The sequence below is a fragment of the Spermophilus citellus genome (assembly GCF_964194105.1).
Source record: "Spermophilus citellus genome assembly, chromosome: 12".
NCBI lineage: Eukaryota > Metazoa > Chordata > Mammalia > Rodentia > Sciuridae > Spermophilus > Spermophilus citellus.
This window is the reverse complement of record NC_138198.1, coordinates 56,286,903-56,305,807: the sequence shown is the minus strand read 5'-3', so window position 1 is coordinate 56,305,807 and position 18,905 is coordinate 56,286,903. Positions and strand designations below refer to the sequence as shown.

General features: G+C 43.9%; 1 protein-coding gene across 1 annotated transcript in view; it reads right to left on the bottom strand.

The window, feature by feature from the left end:
* Positions 1–227: 227 nt before the first annotated feature.
* LOC308631638 (junctophilin-3-like) overlaps positions 228–18,905 on the bottom strand; it is a gene marked incomplete at both ends in the record, with an annotated part of 45,736 nt that continues 27,058 nt past the window's right edge. The window contains 1 exon segment of the mRNA XM_081263020.1: positions 228–373. Coding sequence (XP_081119146.1) covers positions 228–373 — 146 coding nt within the window.

The window sequence follows — 18,905 nt, the reverse complement described above, 5'->3', positions numbered from 1 at the left end:
GAAGGTGCCCTGATGGTGAGCACCCACAGCAGAGAACTGAACTCCCGCCCTGCTCCCGGGGCGCCGGGGGCCAGTCTGCGCACACACTTCCTGGGGTGTATGCAGGAGGGGCTCCCTGCCCACCTGGAAGGGCATCAACCTTCCCAGAGGACTCACCCCATGTGGGAGCATGGTGCCAGGGCAGGGCCCACCTGGCTGGGGCCACGCAGCAGGTGCCCAGCACCGCATCAGGCCAGCTGCCACTCACCCTTCCCGATCTGGATGAAGCCAAGCAGGATGATCAGGGCCAGGGCCAGGAGCTTGGCTGCCGCGAAGGCGTCCTGCACGCGGGTGGCAGCTTTCACGCTGTAGCAGTTCACGGCCGTGAGCAGCACTGCGGAGACAGGGCAGGCAAGGTCAGGGTGCCTCGGGCTGGGGGCAGATCCAACAGAAACAGTAGTGTCCCCACCAGCCCCCTCCCCCCAGTTTCAGATTATCTGGGACTTGTTTTGATCAACTTCCTGGTTGAAGGTCAAAGGTTGGAAACACCAAACTCTCAAAAGAGCTGGATCCCAGGTGCCCTAGGCTGGGGCAAAGGACTTCCTTTTACTGAGCCACTGCAGTGGCTCTAGAGGGCTATGAGGAGAACCGGACCCCGTGGCCAGGTGGTGCAGTGTGAATGCCAACGCCTGCTCCCTTGGTGGACAAACTCTGGCAAATAACTACACTTCTCTGTGTTCGGTTTTGTTATTTCTGAAATGGGAATCATAATAATCCCTACCTCACATGGCTACCGTGAGTTAATTTCTATAAAGTTCTTAGGCTAGATTCAGTGCTCAGTAAACTGTCGACTGTTACATTTTGACAATGGGTGTCTTTGGAGCCTCCAAGAGGTTAGTCTCTCCCTAAAACAAAGCTTCTGATGCTCTCTCTTTATTTTTGCAGTAAAATCCTGCATCCAGACACTAGTAATTAGAAATGGGTCTCATCTGCAATAAAAGCACAGCTGACTGATTTGTGCCCTGGCAGAAAAAATAAATAAATGTTTGACTAAGAAAATTTATAGCATAGGCCCAAAGAGGGGAAAGTCTGTGGCTTCAGGAACTTTTTTTGGGGGGGAGATAGAGTACTGGGGATTGAACTCAGGGGCACTTGACCACTGAGCCCCAGCCCCAGCCCTATTTTATATTTTATTTAGAGGCAGGGTCTTGCTGAGGCTGGCTTTGAACTCACGATCCTCTGATCCTCCTGCCTCAGCTTCTAGAGCCACTGGGATTACAGGTGTGCACCACCATGCCTGACTGGCTTTAGGAACTTGTGACTGGACCTTTACACTGAAATACTTGCTCCCTCCAACACCTCCTCCTAGTCCAGTCCCCTCTGTGGTGTTGTTGGGTATCACATGTTAACTTAGTTAGTCACTCTAAGTCCCTGGGGGGAAAATGACCCTTTAAAAAGAATCTAGGATGTAGGCTTTTAATTAATTCAAGATGGTAAGCCACAAATAAGGATGGACTCCCCAAGATTTCTTCTACCTAGTTGTTCCCTGGACAGTGCCTGGACATTGCACCACTCTGGCCACGGGGTCCGGTTCTCCCCATAGCCCTCTATAGCCACTGCAGTGGGCTGTCCCCAGAAATAGACAAGCCAACTCACAGCCCTAAGGGCAGAGCAGCTCAGATCAGAAGTTCCAGACCAGAGTTCCAGTCAAATGGAACTCTTTCCTCCAATCAATTTTAAGTTAATCTTAATATAATTTAAAAATACAAATATAAAATGTATTTGTTCCATATTTTAGAAGACAGTTGTGGGCTGGGGCTGGGGCTCACTGGTAGAGCACTTGTCCAACATGATCAAGGCCCGGGTTTGATCTTCAGCATGGCAAAAAAAAAAAGTCGTTTGAGAGAAATTTTATTTATTTTCCACTGGCGTGTTGGTGTCACATCATCAAGACAGGTGTCTCTGACGTGGACTGGAGATGAGGTAGTGCAGGTGCCCTGCTGAGGGCCATTGCCAAATAGGAATGACGCATCGAAATTTCCTTGCCAGCGTACCCCATGTTAAATGGACTTGCCTTGGAAATTTGCTGTGACATTGCATGTGTGTTTGAGAAAGGTGACCCTGCTCCAGGACGAGGGTGGATCCAGGTTTAGGGTGTATCCTGCAGGTTTTAGGAAGTATCCCGGTTTAAGACAATTTGGGATTAGGGCGTTCCTGGTTTAAGACAATCTGGGTTTAAGGCAGTTCCAGGTTTAAGGTTATTGCTGCTGGGAATAAGGCATATCCTGCTGCCTGAGTTCCCGTTGAGTTCTCGTGGAATTGAGAAAGTATTTTGGGAAGTGAATTGTGCGGCAGAACTTGGATTTCCCCAGAACGTGTGTAGAGGCCAGTGTGAGTTCGGGAATAAAGAATTGCTGTTTGAATCTACAAGGTGTGTGGTGGCTCGTGATTCTGTGCAGTGCCCCCTCATAGATGAAAAAACAGGCTGGGGTTGGGGGGTGGGTTGCAATTTACCCGGTTACTGTCCCCCACACTGTCCTGTGAGAGCACCTAGTGATGATCTGTGGGGATTTATTGATATGTTAGGTAATCAATTATGGTTTCTATTTGATTTTTATTCTCTATAGAAAAAGAAATCCCTCCTCCATTTTGTAATGTGCTAAAAATGTGTCTGTTTCAAAATTTTTTTTAATTAGTTGCACATGACAATACAATGATCTTGACATATCATACATTTGAATCAAATGGGGTATAATTTCTCTTTTTTCTGAGTGTACAAGGAAGGGCAGCAGAATAAAATAAATACTAGTATTGCTGTATGTATATATGTGTCTGTATAACAAATGTGAATCTGCAACCTGTTTCAAAATTTGATAACTTCTGATATTTCTTCTGCATAGAATAATAGAGATCATTTAGTGTCAGGGGAAGAAACCTTGAAGGTCATCTCCTTCCAAACTTCCTTTCACAGAGGAGGAGCCCAGGACGAGAGGGTGGCAAGGACTCACCCAGCATCTCAGGGGCGTGGGGATGGACCAGAATTAGCTTCCACAGCTGGGCCTGTTCCAGCAGGCAGCCTCTCTGGCCCAGCCCCTGCAGCCCTAAGGGCAGAGCGGCTCAGATCAGAAGTATCTGTCCACTCCTGCCTTGGCCCCAGGGAGTGGGGCCAAGGTGCCATGTTGGGGGCAGGTTCCATTGCTACCCCTGGCCAGCCTCTCTGGGGCTGCTTGACCTACCCTACAACCCAAGCCAGCTGCGATTGCCACAGAGCCACCCCTTCCCAGCAGGCAGGAGACCTTGGCTTCTCCCTCTAGGGACCGGAGCTCAGCTCCCTACCTTGCAGGGTTGAGCAAGGAGCTACTTATAGCTCTGTTATCATGTTCCTGTTTTAATACAAACAAACAGCTGTAGCCTGGGGAAGAGATTTATTAAGAGCCTCTGGCTTGCTTTCTGCTCTGGCAAGAGACAGTCATAAGCACCAAAGACCTGGCTGCTCTTCGGGGTTTGAGTGAAGTGACAGCTCTTCCCTCATCCTCTCCCCTTGGCCTTCTGCTTTCTTCTCTCCCTCCATCTCTGAGGCCCCTGGACATTTTTGAAGTCCTGTTCTATGGAACATTTGGGCTGGGAAGACCTTAGAGACTCCCTGCTCTTAGGACCTGGTGGTCAGAGACCAGTCCGACGGACCACCCTCTGCTGGAAAGGGCTGGAGCCAGAGCCAGCCCCCCACAGACTTGCTCCCCACACAGGGCCTCAGTCTCCCAGCCCCTGAAGGCCCTGAGGGGCTTCTCAGAGAACAGCTCCAATGAGAAGCAGGTGTCCTACCATGCTTAGGTCCTGAGCCACACACCAAAAGGCCTCAGGCCATTCGGTCTGCGTTGGTGAGGAGAGCTGGGCAGTTAGCTTTCTCAGCTCCCAACCTCCTACATGCCCTATGGTCACTTTGTCCGTCTTGCTTTGTTTCTGTCAAGGACTGGGCTAGGGTTGAAGCTGGAGGTAGAAGTTGAGCTTTAACTCATGTCTGGATCCATGGAGTAGAGACCAGAGACTGAAGGAGCAAGCAAAGCCTGAAGGTAGAGAGGCCAGCAAGGATAAGCCCTGGGGATTCTGAGAAGCCTTGGGGAGGGCTTCAGGGACAGGGAGACCCCAATTGATGTTTGTGTAATCATATTTACAAAGTTAAAACTACAAAAGCAAAGCTGGGATCATACATACATGCGTGCTCTTGTTGAACTTGCCTTTTTAAAAAATTTAACAGTAACATATCAAGAACATGTCCCATGACTGTCATATTTAATAGCTGCAGTGGGCACCAGTTGTCTCCCAGTTTTACAAATGTACGCCTTATGTTCTTATTAAGAGCCGTTTCTGTCTGGATGGTTGTGGGCATTGCAGGGTGAAGTGGGCAGGGTCACCCTAGCCTGCCATTGGTTAATGAAGCAGGAATTGAGAATGAGAAATGGACTCAGGGGCAAGCTCAGACTGGCAGGATCAGAAATGGGCAAGGACTGAGTTAGCACAAGCAGTTGGGGCAGGGAGCAGGCAGAGGGCTGGTGAACAGCCACACAGGGGGCTTGGGGGTCAGGGGGCAGAGAGGCCTCTGGTGGCAGAGTATCTCAGCTCAGAAGTCCTGTACTGCCTTTTAGTGGGAGACCTGAGCAACCAGGTCCTAGGAGGTTTGAGACAGGCCTCAAAGCTTAGCTCATCAGCTGGAATCTGGTTCTTTGCAGAAAGCCACTGCGTACCATCAGCAGTGTTGCTTGCTGAGTCGTAAGCCTCTAAAGTAGAACCTGGGATGGTGGTGGAGTCTCTAGGTCTACTTGAATACTTTCTGGTGGTAGGAAACTCACTACCTCCTGGTGAGGCAGGCATCCCATCTGGAGAGGGTTCTGTTGGATAACTTCAAAGCTTTTTCTAATGCTTCATACACTAGATCCTGGAGGCTGGGGGTATAACTCAGTTGGTAGAGTGCTTGCCTTGCATGCACAAGGCCCTGGGTTCACACCCCAGCACCAAAACTAGAAAACAAACATATATACTAGATCCTACCTACGATTCTGTGTTATTCTCCCAGGCTCTGAACAATGATGATACCACCTGGGCATGTGCTGGGGAAATAGTCGGTGGTGAAGCTTGAAAACCAGCAAGGGACAATCTGCTTGCATTTATGATCCATAACCTTTGAATAGACACAGGCCCAACATGAATTTGCCTTGTTCTGGGACTATACCGAGTCAGCAGGATCCCTCCTCTTCATGGCTGATTAGTGGTGGCTGACAGCTAGCACCCCACAGCTGACCACAGACACATGAGGGTTCCCAGCTCAGACCAACAGAACCACCCAGAGGAGAGCTGAGCCCCGCTCAAAGTGCCAACCCACAGAATCCAAGCTAAGTAAATGGTTCTTATTTTAAACCACCATGTTTTGGGATAGTTTGTTATGCAGCAAAAGCTAACTGCTCAGAATTCCCCAGAGGGCCCATTTCACTTCCCTTCACACCAGGCCGCATCCAATGCTGGCTGGCCACCGGGAAGAGGGAGCAAAGGACGCCAAGTGAGGGGGACCGGAGAACCTGTCAACCCCCTCACCACTGTTCCCATGGCAGCTGACAAGCAAGGCCCTTGGCTGATGGCACCAGTGTCATCTTAGCGTGTGCCAGACTGAAACCTCTGAGGACAGGTCCCTGAGCGTCTGTCTGGGAGAGCCAAATGTGTCCTAAGCCATGCAGAGCCCCTAGCCCCAAACCGAAATGTGAAACCACATCTTGATTTTCAGTAGAGGGCCTTTTTTTCTCCTGCTAAAACAGATACTCGATACCTTCAAGTATACAGTTCCCTTACTCACAGTTTCCACACCGCCCTTCTCTGCAGATGAGATTAGCAGAAATTGATTAGAATCCTGAGGCTGAACTGTGCTGTCGTTTTTAGAAATCAAATACAGGATCAACATCATTGGGCACCGCGGGCTAAGCACAGGGTGGCGGCAGCAGGAGTTAGTTGAGGTTGGGCTTGGCCACACAGAGGTCTCGGTGACCTTGACCAGGTTGGACTTGGTGGAGACGTGGGGAGAAGGAGCAGAGGGCGCGCCTGAGGCTGGGCGGGGAGGAGCATAGCAGCCGCGTGCAAAGTCCGCGAAGCCGGTGTGAGTGCACCGTGGGGGCGCGCCTCTTCCGGTTGCAACCGGGATCGTGAGGACAATAGGGGTGAGGGATCCGGTGGCAAAACTCCCTTGCTGAGAGCCACCTGCCGTCCCAAGGACTGCGCTTTGGAACTGGATTCTCTGGGCTTCTTTGTTGCTACTTAGGTACTGGGTGGCAAACAGCTTGGGAAGACGTCCCTGACCTCTGCACTCTAAAATGAAAGTCCCGCACCCCGGTGTGAAGGACCTTCTCCCACTATGATGGAGAAGGATCTGCTGCTTTCCTCCATATATGTGTCTAGTCACCTGAGGGCTGTAGCTTTACCAACCGCAGCTGTGGACCTCAGTTTGAGCTTGCATTTCATTGCTTAAGTTACTGTTTCTCTGGTTACCACACGAACCAGCCTGACTCCCTACTGAATTTTTTTTATTTCATTTTATTTTATTCCCTACTGAAATTTTTATTTCAGTCCTATAGCCAAACCTCTCTACTAACCTTCCTACTAACCTTCCCTTGAGTAAGTTATGAGCATAGAGAAGAATAAAACCCTTACTACACACACACACACACACACACACACACACACACACAGAAAATTCATTACCACTTCAACTACAAGTCAGTATCCCTCATGGGAAAGGGTCACCCACCTGGAGAATGAACCTTTAGAGAGAAATGCCTGAGATAAAGGGTCATGGAAAAATAAATGCCCTACAGATGGAGCCTTACATTGTTTCCTTTAAATGTATGTTCACACCTGCCATCTGTTCACCATATCACAGACTTGCATGTTGGGTATCATTTTTAAAGCTCATCTTAGTGGAGTAAATTTCCACTTCCCAGCAACAAAGAATGCTGTTATTGTCATGGAGAAAATTTGAAAAATAAAGTTTTGGCAAAGTTATCTTTTAAAGTGAGCATAAGGGGCTGGGGATGTGGCTCAAGTGGTAGCGCGCTCGCCTGGCATGCGTGCAGCCCGGGTTCGATCCTCAGCACCACATACAAACAAAGATGTGTCCGCCGAAAACTAAAAAATAAAATATTAAAATTCTCTCTCTCTTTCTCTCTCTCTCTCTCTCTCTCTCTCTCTCTCCCCCCCCCCCATCTCTCACTCTCTCTTTAAAAAAATAAATAAAGTGAGCATAAGGATTGTAATCCTTAACAGACAGGGCAAAACATGAAGTTACTGAGAGCTAACATACTATAATGAATACTAAGTAAGGGTTAATTCTGAAGTGAACTAAGGCACCCACCAGGTATGCAGGCTTTGGGGCTCAGAGTGGGGTCCCTGGTCACAGATCGGGTACACTCCATTTTTGTTCCCATCCTCTAGCAAGGGACCACAGACTCCTGGCTATTTCAGTGAGGAACTGATTCCCTCACCTTCCCACCGACCTCCCTCTGTCTGAGATCCTTCCTTGTGCCACTGGACACTGCTGGGCCCTCTCCTTATTATCAGTAAGGGGCAGCAGAGAGCAAGAGTCTGTATTTCAAAACTGGCTGCTCTACCAGCTCTGGCTCCTAGACTTCAATCAGAGAAGGCCGAGGTTTTGTATGGGGGATTTTACTTTGTTTGAGGGTTTTGTTTTATGTATGTATATGCATGTGCTGGGATTGAACCCAGGGATTCGCCTTGCTAGGCTAGTGCTCTACCACTGAGTTACCCTCCCAGCCCAGGCTGGGTTTTAAAGCATTCACTGATTTAAGACGGATAGAGAATATTTTTGCAACTAGCCCATGTAAAAGTACTGCTTTTCTCTCTGCCACTTGCCCTATTTTGTTTTCCTCCACAGCGTTTTTATCCCCATTACCTGACATTATTTATTTATGGTCTTCTCCTGTGCCCCACAGCATAAGTTCCAGGACACCAAGGACATGCTTTGTTCAGTGCAGTGACCTCAGCACCCACAACAGTGCCTGGCACATAATGAACACTCATATTTGCTGGTGGAATAAATCATTTTTATCCAAGTTGTATAAAGGGAGCCTTTGAATTCCCCAAGCAGAGATGCAGGGACATGCACAGATACACACACTAGTTTGAACCAAAAGAGTTCATTGCCTGAATTGCATTCACTCAGTGGCTCCCAACTCAGGGCACATCAGTATCATCAAGGGAGTTTTCACAGATTCCTGCCTTCCTTACTGTTCAGATTCTGCCTGTTCTTGTTTTTTATATTCTGTAAGTGATACTAATGGGCAGCCACAATTGAGAATCACTTGTCAAATGCTGCCAGGGTCACAAAAATAAGAGATCTAGCTCTTGCCCTCCAAAATGGTAACTAGTTTAAGGCACAAAGTCATAACCACAATTACCTGTTTACCAGTGAGTGACAGTTTATGACCAAGTAACTGAGAGCTGGCTAAAAGGTGCTAATGAGGATCATAGGTCATCAACAACTTTGTGCTTGGGATGGAGAGGTGGATGAAATAGACATTGTTGACAGATATGAGCCTTACTGAATGGGTACGATTTGTATTAGTAAAGAGAAAGGCACTGTAGATAAGGGCAAGGAGAGCTGAAGCAAATTTTGTCAAATAGACAAAATTGTATCAGGGGCCAATTAAAACAAAATCAGTATTGAGGATCCAAATTGGAAAAGGGCAGAAAAGAAGTACATAATGACTAAGGTTTCAAATTCAGACTCATGAGACAATCCTGAGTTAATGCATTTTGCAAATACCACCATACAAAATAAGAGTATGTACTTACAACTCCCCCATATAAATAGGCACAGTGTCAGCAGACAGTGGGAGTTCAATAAATATCTATTAGTTGAGAACTAAGTGAAGAGAAAGAATCAAGAGAACAAGAGTAGGCTAATAAATACTGTTTGTCCCCTGCAGAGTTGATGCTTTAGTCAGATTTCTGTCACTGTGATACAATACCTGAGAAAGATCAACTTATCAGAAGAAAATTTAATTTTGGCTCACAGTTCTGGAGATTCATGGTCATTTGGCTCCAATGTTTCTACTGTGGTGAGGCAGAAGATCATGGCAGGGAGCACATGGTAGAGGAAACTGCTCATCTCATGGCAGACAGCAAACAAGAAGAGAAGGGGTGGGGGTCCCAATATGCCCTTGAAGGGCATAGCCCCAATCACATACTTCCTCCAACCAGACCCCATCTCCTGAAGCTTCCACCACCTCCCAATAGAACCATGTCCCCCAAAAGTTCACCTGTGAGACAATGCAAAAACGTTCAGAAGTTAAATGGTTAAATTATGAGAGGTATAATCTAATCAGTGGGTGATTTCACTGATGCAAATTAACTGGATGATAACTGCAGGCTGTAGGGGATAGAGAAGGTCCATTATTTTGCTTCCTGTTGCCATATCCTGAGCCACTTTCCTCCACCAGCCCTTCCTCCACTTGGGCCCACAGCAACGGAGTCGGCCATCTGAAGACTGAGGCCTCTGAAACCATGAGCCCCAAGTAAACTTTCTCTCCTCTACATTGTTCTTGTCAAGTCTTCTGGTCACAGTGAGAAAAACTGACTAAAACATCTAGGGACCAAGCCTTCTATACATGAGTCTTCAGGGGACATTTAGGATCGAAATCATAACAGTGGAGAAATGCAGATAAGAGAGTTGATGGCCAAGGTCATGAGAGAAAGGGAAGGGACTTTGTCTTACTCACAGCTCTATCACTTATACATTGAATAATGACTAGCATGCCACAGGCAGTCTGGAAGTATATATCAAATGAATAAATAAAAGGCTAACATAGTAGGTGCCCTTTGAAGGTAATTACCCAGCTGCTGGACCAATGAATTCTCCCTTGTCTAGTTACTGAACTCTTTCTTTCTGACCTAAAAGCCAGGGAACCCAGTATCCAGGTCTTTACTATGCAATCCCACTTGCTCATCACAGCTATTTGGACCAGCAGTGATTCTTGGTTCAAGTTGTTTCACTAAGAATCTCTCTTCTAGGACCATCTCTGCATGTGGCTGACCTATAAACTACACTCTCCAGGTCTGTGGACAACCTTCTTCCTCTTACAGAGTAGACCAGGAGGCAGAGGAAGAATTTCTTCTGAAATAATTTGAAGCAGCTGTGGAGAAACCCACAGAGTCTCAACAGCTTTTGGATCCAGAGTCAAGTCCCCTCCTTGACCCCAACAGTGTTGGAATCTTTGGTTTAAATGAACCATCCCTTCATCATTGGGTAAATTACTTAGAATTAGTTATTCCTATTAACACAACAAAGGAGCACACAGAGAACCTATTTTGTCCTATAAGATAGAAGAACAAGTAAGATTAAAGAGACAAATTGCTCTTCACTTACAGATCACGCTGGGGCAGCAAGGTTTTAGATATCTCTGGCACCGTTGCAACAGATGCCACAATCCAGACCCAGAGAGGCTCGATCCCACAGAGGAAAGTCTCCATGGCAACATCAGGGCTGATGTGTTAAGATAAAACCTAGAAGTGGCTGAAAGGTGAATGGCTAAAGAAATAAGCACACCTGTTCTCCTCCATTCGGAGTTTCTGTTACAGTTGGAGAAAGAACAGAATGTTATGAAAGAGAGAGATGGTAGAGATCATGAATAAGAGAATGCATGAAGGAGCAGAGGAGAGTTTCTAACTGAGTTTCTAACTCAGACAGACAGTTCCAAAAGAGCCTATAACTAGCTCTATGCTCCTTAAGCAATGGAAAGAGAAGTAGAGGTAAAGTCAGACGTTGCTTGGATATTGTATAATAAAGAATTTCTCTGCTCCTTGTCCTGGGCTCCTGGGAGGAAATCTCTAATAAGCCCTTGAAATTTCTGGAGTCCCAGGAGCATCTTTGTCATTCCTGGTGGGCATCTTAGTCCCCACCTGAGTGCTGAGGGCCATTGCCAAGTAGGAATGACGCATCGAAATTTCCTTGCCAGCGTAGTCCATTGCCCAGAACTATCAACAAGCACATATATACTAGGAGCACTGCAGGCATTCATTTCCATTAAGAGCTAAAAGAAAAAAAAATCAAAATTAAATGATAGTATCCTGGAAGTCTAAGCCAACACACTAAAATAAAAAAAAAAAAATAAATAAATAAATGGGGAAGCTCGAAGATGGCGGCGGGAAGTGAGTAAGCCGCTCTGAGCCCCGCGCCACGGCGTCTGCAAAGATGAGGTAAAGATCATTAAAGGAGATCTGTCGACAAAAACCCAGCACCGTGTCATGATAGGGGCCTAGGTGGAGTGAATCAGCCACTAATCCAGCCAAGGTGAAGGGAGTACAGCAGGACTTCAGCGCGAGCAGTAAGGCTGCAGCCCGAGCCGCCCGGCTCCATCAACCCCGTCTCCTTCTCCCTCCCCTTCTCCTCTCCGCCTTTCCACCTTGCTTCTTTCTCCCCAGCCGTCTCTCCTCCCAAGCTCAGTCTCTAAATTTAGATCTCAACTTCTTTCCCCCACCCCGCCCGCTCTCCTGCGTGTCCGGTACCCGGACCGCGTGGCCTGAGGCGCCGCCTCCCCTCCCCCAACCCGCACCCCCTCCCCGGGGGTCCCGAAGGCCGCCGCCGCTGCCGCCGCCGCCGCCGCCGCCTCCCACAGAGCACCACAGAGCAGACGCTTCACCGCGCGATTGAGCTGCCGAATTATATGAAACAGCTGATAAGATGAGCGACAATTTAAAATCCAAGTGATCCGAGAACACGCACTGAGCTCTGGCCCGCTGAATTCAAACTCCCGGTCACCTGCTTCCCGCAGACAAACAGCTATGACTCGGCATTAATTCATCCCGCTGAAACAACGGGTCAGCCCTTCTCATCCTACGAAGGTAAATGCCTACCGAGCCTTCATAAGTAGTGGCCACAGGTTTGAAACGGGGCTTGGGAGAGAAGGACCCACCCGTAGAATTAGTCTCCCGGCAAAGGGAAACCGTGTCATCAGACTGCTGCGGAGATAACTTTGTTGAAACAGGTGTGTGATCCCATAGCCTTGCCTCTCCACACATCGGGAAAACTCTAAGAGCCCCTCCCAGCTCTCCCCTAAGGGCACCTCCCAGCTCTCTTGTGAGTGCTTCAGCCAGCCCGAGGGAATCAGAGGTGGTGCGGGTCTCGCAAGCGGAAATACCGCTCCCACCTGGGCTGATTGCTGAGGCCTCTTGCACCACCTACGGGAAGTGGATACCAGAGGGCAAGTAAAAGCCGCTGAGGATTCTCAGCCCCAAACTCTACAAGCTTAGGGTCTGAGGGAATGGCAAACTGGAAGAGTGTGCCCAGTCGTTCATGAAAACAGGGCTCCCGGGAGCAGCAGACTTGGCGTGTAGCCAGCATTGTGGTGAGAGGGGCCTGGCTAGAGAAAAAGTGGGAAGTGACTAGACACAAGAGGAGGCCCTAGACACTCAGGATTGGAGACTCGCCCAGTCTGGGAGGAGCTGCTGCACAGTGATTGGTTCCCGCGTATTGACAGGAGAAACTTGACCTGGTGGGCACAGCGCCATCTACTGGAGGGGAAGTTGATCAAACTCTAAGACTGCAGTTATTAGGTTTTTTTTTCTTTTTCTTTTCTCCTTTTTTTTTTTTTTTTGATTTGGGTTTTTCTTTCATTTTCATTTTTTTCTTTCTTGTTGTTTTATTAATTTTTTTTTACAAAATATTTTTTAAATTTTTTTTTCTACTAATTTTAACTTAAATTTTTTTAATTATTATTATTTTTTTTAGATCTTTTTCTTTTTTAGTTCCTGTTCTTTTTCTTCTTTAGTCTTCTCATTTTTCTTATCCCCCCTTTTTTCTTGAATTCTGCCTGCCTACTCTCATTCTCTTTAGAGACTTCTTCCCTTCCCTTCAAATACCTTTCCTCCCAAGCATCTAACTAATTTATAGGAGTAAACAGTAACTCAGCAGTCAAACAGAACAAGAAACAACATGAGCAGCTTCAAAAAACAAGGAAGAAAAGGAGTACAAACAACGCAGGACAGCCTAAATATTCAGGAGGACCTAGAGTCATCAGAAAAATGGTCATATAAAGAACTCAAGGAACACCTAAGACAGATGGAATGGAACCTTAAAGAGGATACAAGACAGCAAATTCAAGCAGCGAAAGAACACATTGAGAATGCATTTCACAAACAGATAAAAGAAGAAGTTAAGCATCTTTATCAGGAGATAGAGTCTATAAAAAATAATCAAACAATAATTCTAGAAATGAAGGAAACGATAAACCAAATTAAAAACTCAATTGAGAGTATCACTAACAGAGTGGAGCAAGTAGAAACCAGAACATCAGATAATGAAGACAAAATACACCATCTTGAAAAGAGTCTAGCCAACTCAGAAAGGCTGGTAAAAAATCACGAGTAAAACATCCAAGAATTATGGGATAACATTAAGAAACCGAACTTGCGAGTCATCGGGATAGAAGAAGGTACAGAGATTCAAACCAAGGGAATGAGAAACTTACTGAAGGAAATAATTACAGAAAACTTTCCAGAAATAAAAAAGGAAACAGATATACAAATTGAAGATGCATACAGGACACCGAGCACACAAAATCACAGTAGACCAACGCCAAGACACATTGTTATGAAGATATCCAATATACAGAACAAAGAGAAAATACTAAAAGCTACAAGAGAAAGGAGACAGATTACATTTAGGGGTAAACCAATACGGTTAACCACGGATTTTTCATCACAGACACTGAAAGCAAGAAGGTCATGGAACAATGTATTTCAAACACTGAAAGACAATGGATGCCAACCAAGAATTCTGTATCCAGCAAAATTAAGCTTCAGGTATGACAACGAAATAAAAATCTTTCATGATAAACAAAAGTTAAAAGAATTTGCAGCCAGAAAACCAGCATTGCAAAGCATTTTGAGCAAAACACTACACGAGGAAGAAATGAAAAACAATAACCAAAACCATCAGTGGGAAGTGCCGCAGTAAAGACAGAGGGCAAGGGGAAAGACAATCATGGAGAGACAAACTAAATTTTTTTTTTTTTTAAAAAAGGATAAACAATCAAACATGGATGGAAGTTCAAACCACATATCAATAGTAACCCTGAATGTTAATGGCTTAAACTCTCCAATAAAGCGACATAGGCTGGTATCATGGATTAAAAAAATAAATCCAACAATATGCTGCCTCCAGGAGACACATCTGATGGGAAAAGACATACACAGGCTGAAGGTGAAAGGATGGGAAAAAATATACCACGCACATGGTCCTCGTAAGCAAGCAGGGGTGGCCATCCTCATATCGAATAAAATCGACTTCAAGACTAAGTTAATCAAAAGGGATAAAGAAGGTCATTATATACTGTTAAAAGGAACCATTCACCAACAAGACATAACAATTATCAATATTTACGCACCAAACAATGGTGCTGCGACATTCACAAAACAAATTCTCCTCAAATTCAAGAATCAAATAGACCACAACACAATAATTATGGGAGACTTCAACACACCTCTCTCACCATTGGACAGATCCTCCAAACAAAAGTTAAATAAAGAAACTATAGAACTCAATACCACAATCAATAACCTAGACTTAACTGACTTATATAGAATATATCAACCATCATCAAATGGATATACTTTCTTCTCAGCAGCACATGGATCCTTCTCAAAAATAGACCATATATTATGCCATAGGGCAAACCTCAGTAAATATAAAGGGGTGGGGATAATACCATGCATTTTATCTGATCATAATGGAATGAAACTGGAAATCAAGGATAAAAGAAGGAAGGAAAAATCCTACATCACATGGAAAATGAACAATATGTTACTGAATGATCAATGGGTTACAGAAGACATAAAGGAGGAAATCAAAAAATTCTTAGAGATAAACGAAAATACAGACACAACATATCGGAATCTATGGGACACAATGAAAGCAGTTTTAAGAGGAAAGTTCATCGCCTGGTGGTCATTCCTCAAAAAAAGAAGAAACCAACAAATAAATGAGCTCACACTCCAACTCAAAGCCCTAGAAAAGGAAGAGCAAAACAACAGCAAATGTAGCAGAAGGCAAGAAATAATTAAAATCAGAGCGGAAATTAATGAAATTGAAACAAAAGAAACTATTGAAAAAATTAACAAAACTAAAAGTTGGTTCTTCGAAAAAATAAATAAGATAGACAGACCTTTAGCCATGCTAACGAAGAGAAGAAGAGAGAGAACTCAAATTACTAACATACGGGATGAAAAAGGCAATATTACAACAGATGCTACAGAAATACAGAAGACAATTAGAAATTATTTTGAAAATCTATATTCCAATAAAATAGAGGATAGTGAAGACATCGATAAATTTCTTAAGTCATATGATTTGCCCAGACTGAGTCAGGAGGATATAGACAATCTGAACAGACCAATATCAATAGATGAAATTGAAGAAGCCATCAAAAGACTACCAACCAAGAAAAGCCCAGGACCGGATGGGTATACAGCGGAGTTTTACAAAACCTTTAAAGAAGAATTAATACCAATACTTTTCAAGTTATTTCAGGAAATAGAAAAAGAGGGAGCTCTTCCAAATTCATTCTATGAGGCCAACATCACCCTGATCCCGAAACCAGACAAAGACACCTCAAAGAAAGAAAACTACAGACCAATATCTCTAATGAACCTAGATGCAAAAATCCTCAATAAAATTCTGGCGAATCGAATACAAAAACACATCAAAAAAATAGTGCACCATGATCAAGTAGGATTCATCCCTGGGATGCAAGGATGGTTCAACATACGGAAATCAATAAATGTTATTCACCACATCAATAGACTTAAAGATAAGAACCATATGATCATCTCGATAGATGCAGAGAAAGCATTCGACAAAGTACAGCATGCCTTTATGTTCAAAACATTAGAAAAACTAGGGATAACAGGAACTTACCTTGACATTGTAAAAGCTATCTATGCTAAGCCTCAGGCTAGCATCATTCTGAATGGACAAAAGTTGAAGGCATTCCCTCTAAAATCCGGAACAAGACAGGGATGCCCTCTATCTCCACTTCTATTCAATATAGTTCTCGAAACACTGGCCAGAGCAATTAGACAGACGAAAGAAATTAAAGGCATAAAAATTGGAAAAGAAGAACTTAAATTATCACTATTTGCAGATGACATGATTCTATACCTAGAAGACCCAAAAGGGTCTACAAAGAAACTACTAGAACTAATAAATGAATTCAGCAAAGTGGCAGGATATAAAATCAACACGCATAAATCAAAGGCATTTCTGTATATCAGCAACAAAACTTCTGAAATGGAAATGAGGAAAAACACTCCATTCACAATATCCTCAAAAAAAATAAGATACTTGGGAATCAACCTAACAAAAGAGGTGAAAGATTTATACAATGAAAACTACAGAACCCTAAAGAGAGAAGTAGAAGAAGATCTTAGAAGATGGAAAAATATACCCTGTTCATGGATAGGCAGAACAAACATCATCAAAATGGCGATATTACCAAAAGTTCTTTATAGATTTAATGCAATGCCAATCAAAATCCCAACGGCATTTCTTGTAGAAATAGATAAAGCAATCATGAAATTCATATGGAAAAATAAAAGACCCAGAATAGCAAAAGCAATTCTAAGCAGAAAGAGTGAATCAGGCGGTATAGCGATACCAGATTTCAAACTATATTACAGAGCAATAGTGACAAAAACAGCATGGTACTGGTACCAAAACAGGCGGGTGGACCAATGGTATAAAATAGAGGACACAGAGACTAACCCACAAAGTTACAACTATCTTATATTTGATAAAGGGGCTATAAGCATGCAATGGAGGAAGGATAGCATCTTCAACAAATGGTGTTGGGAAAACTGGAAATCCATATGCAACAAAATGAAACTGAATCCCTTTCTCTCGCCATGCACAAAAGTTAACTCAAAATGGATCAAGGAGCTTGATATCAAATCAGAAACTCTGCGTCTGATAGAAGATAAAGTTGGCTCAGATCTACAGATTGTGGGGTCGGGCTCCAAATTCCTTAATAGGACACCCATAGCACAAGAGTTAACAACTAGAATCAACAAATGGGACTTAATTAAACTTAAAAGTTTTTTTTCAGCAAAAGAAACAATAAGAGAGGTAAATAGGGAGCCTACATCCTGGGAACGAATTTTTACTCCTCACACTTCAGATAGAGCCCTAATATCCAGAGTATACAAAGAACTCAAAAAACTAGACAATAAGATAACAAATAACCCAATCAACAAATGGGCCAAGGACCTGAACAGACACTTCTCAGAGGAGGATATACAATCAATCAACAAGTACATGGAAAAATGCTCTCCATCTCTAGCAGTCAGAGAAATGCAAATCAAAACTACCCTAAGATACCATCTCACTCCAGTAAGATTGGCAGCCACTATGAATTCAAACAACAACAAGTGCTGGCGAGGATGTGGAGAAAAGGGTACACTTGTACATTGCTGGTGGGACTGCAAATTGGTGCGGCCAATTTGGAAAGCAGTTTGGAGATTCCTGGGAAAGCTGGGAATGGAACCACCATTTGACCCTGCTATTGCCCTTCTCGGACTATTCCCTGAAGACCTTAAAAGAGCATGCTACAGGGACACTGCCACATCGATGTTCATAGCAGCACAATTCACAATAGCTAGACTGTGGAACCAACCCAGATGCCCTTCAATAGACGAATGGATAAAAAAAATGTGGCATCTATACACAATGGAGTACTATGCAGCAATAAAAAATGACAAAATCATAGAATTTTCAGGGAAATGGATGGCATTAGAGCAGATTATGCTTAGTGAAGCTAGCCAAACCCTAAAAAACAGATACCAAATGTCTTCTTTGATATAATGAGAGCAAGTATGAACAGAGCAGGGAGGAAGAGTAGGAAGAAAAGATTAACATTAAACAGAGACATGAGATGGGAGGGAAAGGGAGAGAAAATGGAAATTGCATGGAAATGAAGGGAGACACTCATTGCTAAACAAAATTACATATAAGAGGTTGTGAGGGGAATGGGAAAATAAACAAAGAGAGAAATGAATTACAGTAGATGGGGTAGAGAGAGAAGATGGGAGGGGAGGGGAGGGGGGATAGTAGGGGATAGGAAAGGTAGCAGAATACAACAGTCACTAATATGGCATTATGTAAAATTGTGGATGTGTAACTGACGTGATTCTGCAATCTGCATTTGGGGTAAAATTGGGAGTTCATAACCCATGTCAATCTAATGTATGAAATATAATATGTCAAGAGCTTTGTAATGTTGTGAACAACCAATAAAAAAATGTAAAAAAAAAAAATAAAAAAAAATAAAATAAATGAGGAGCAATATCATAAAGATCAATAACAATAATCATACATTATATTGTTACATGGTTGTTTACCTTAAAACTTTAAGGAAATTAAAATATCATGGGGATATGGCCAAGGTCAAAATTTGTACTAAAAAATAATGCATCTTTGGACCCACCAAAAATTAGCATGTGACATATCACTAAATCACATCTATCTAAGGACCATTGCCTTAAATACTGCTTACAAGAATTAGCTTAGGCTGCCTGGTGGTATAGCAGAGCGCAAAAATGCTTAGGCTCTGGATTCAGATCTTAGCTCCCCAACAACTGCCTTTCATGGTCTTAGGCATTTATTTAAATTTTTATGCCTCAGCTTCCTCAAACAGAGATGTTACTGATCATACCTCATGCTTGTGTTTCTGATAACAATTAAATAGTTTCCTAAAGAGTTAAGTTCTCATTCTCAGAATATTGACTTGCAGATAATAAGCATTATTATTAATTATTAGTATTGGTCAGGGTTCTCCAGAGAAACAGCCAATAGGAGATACAAAGAGAGATTCATTATG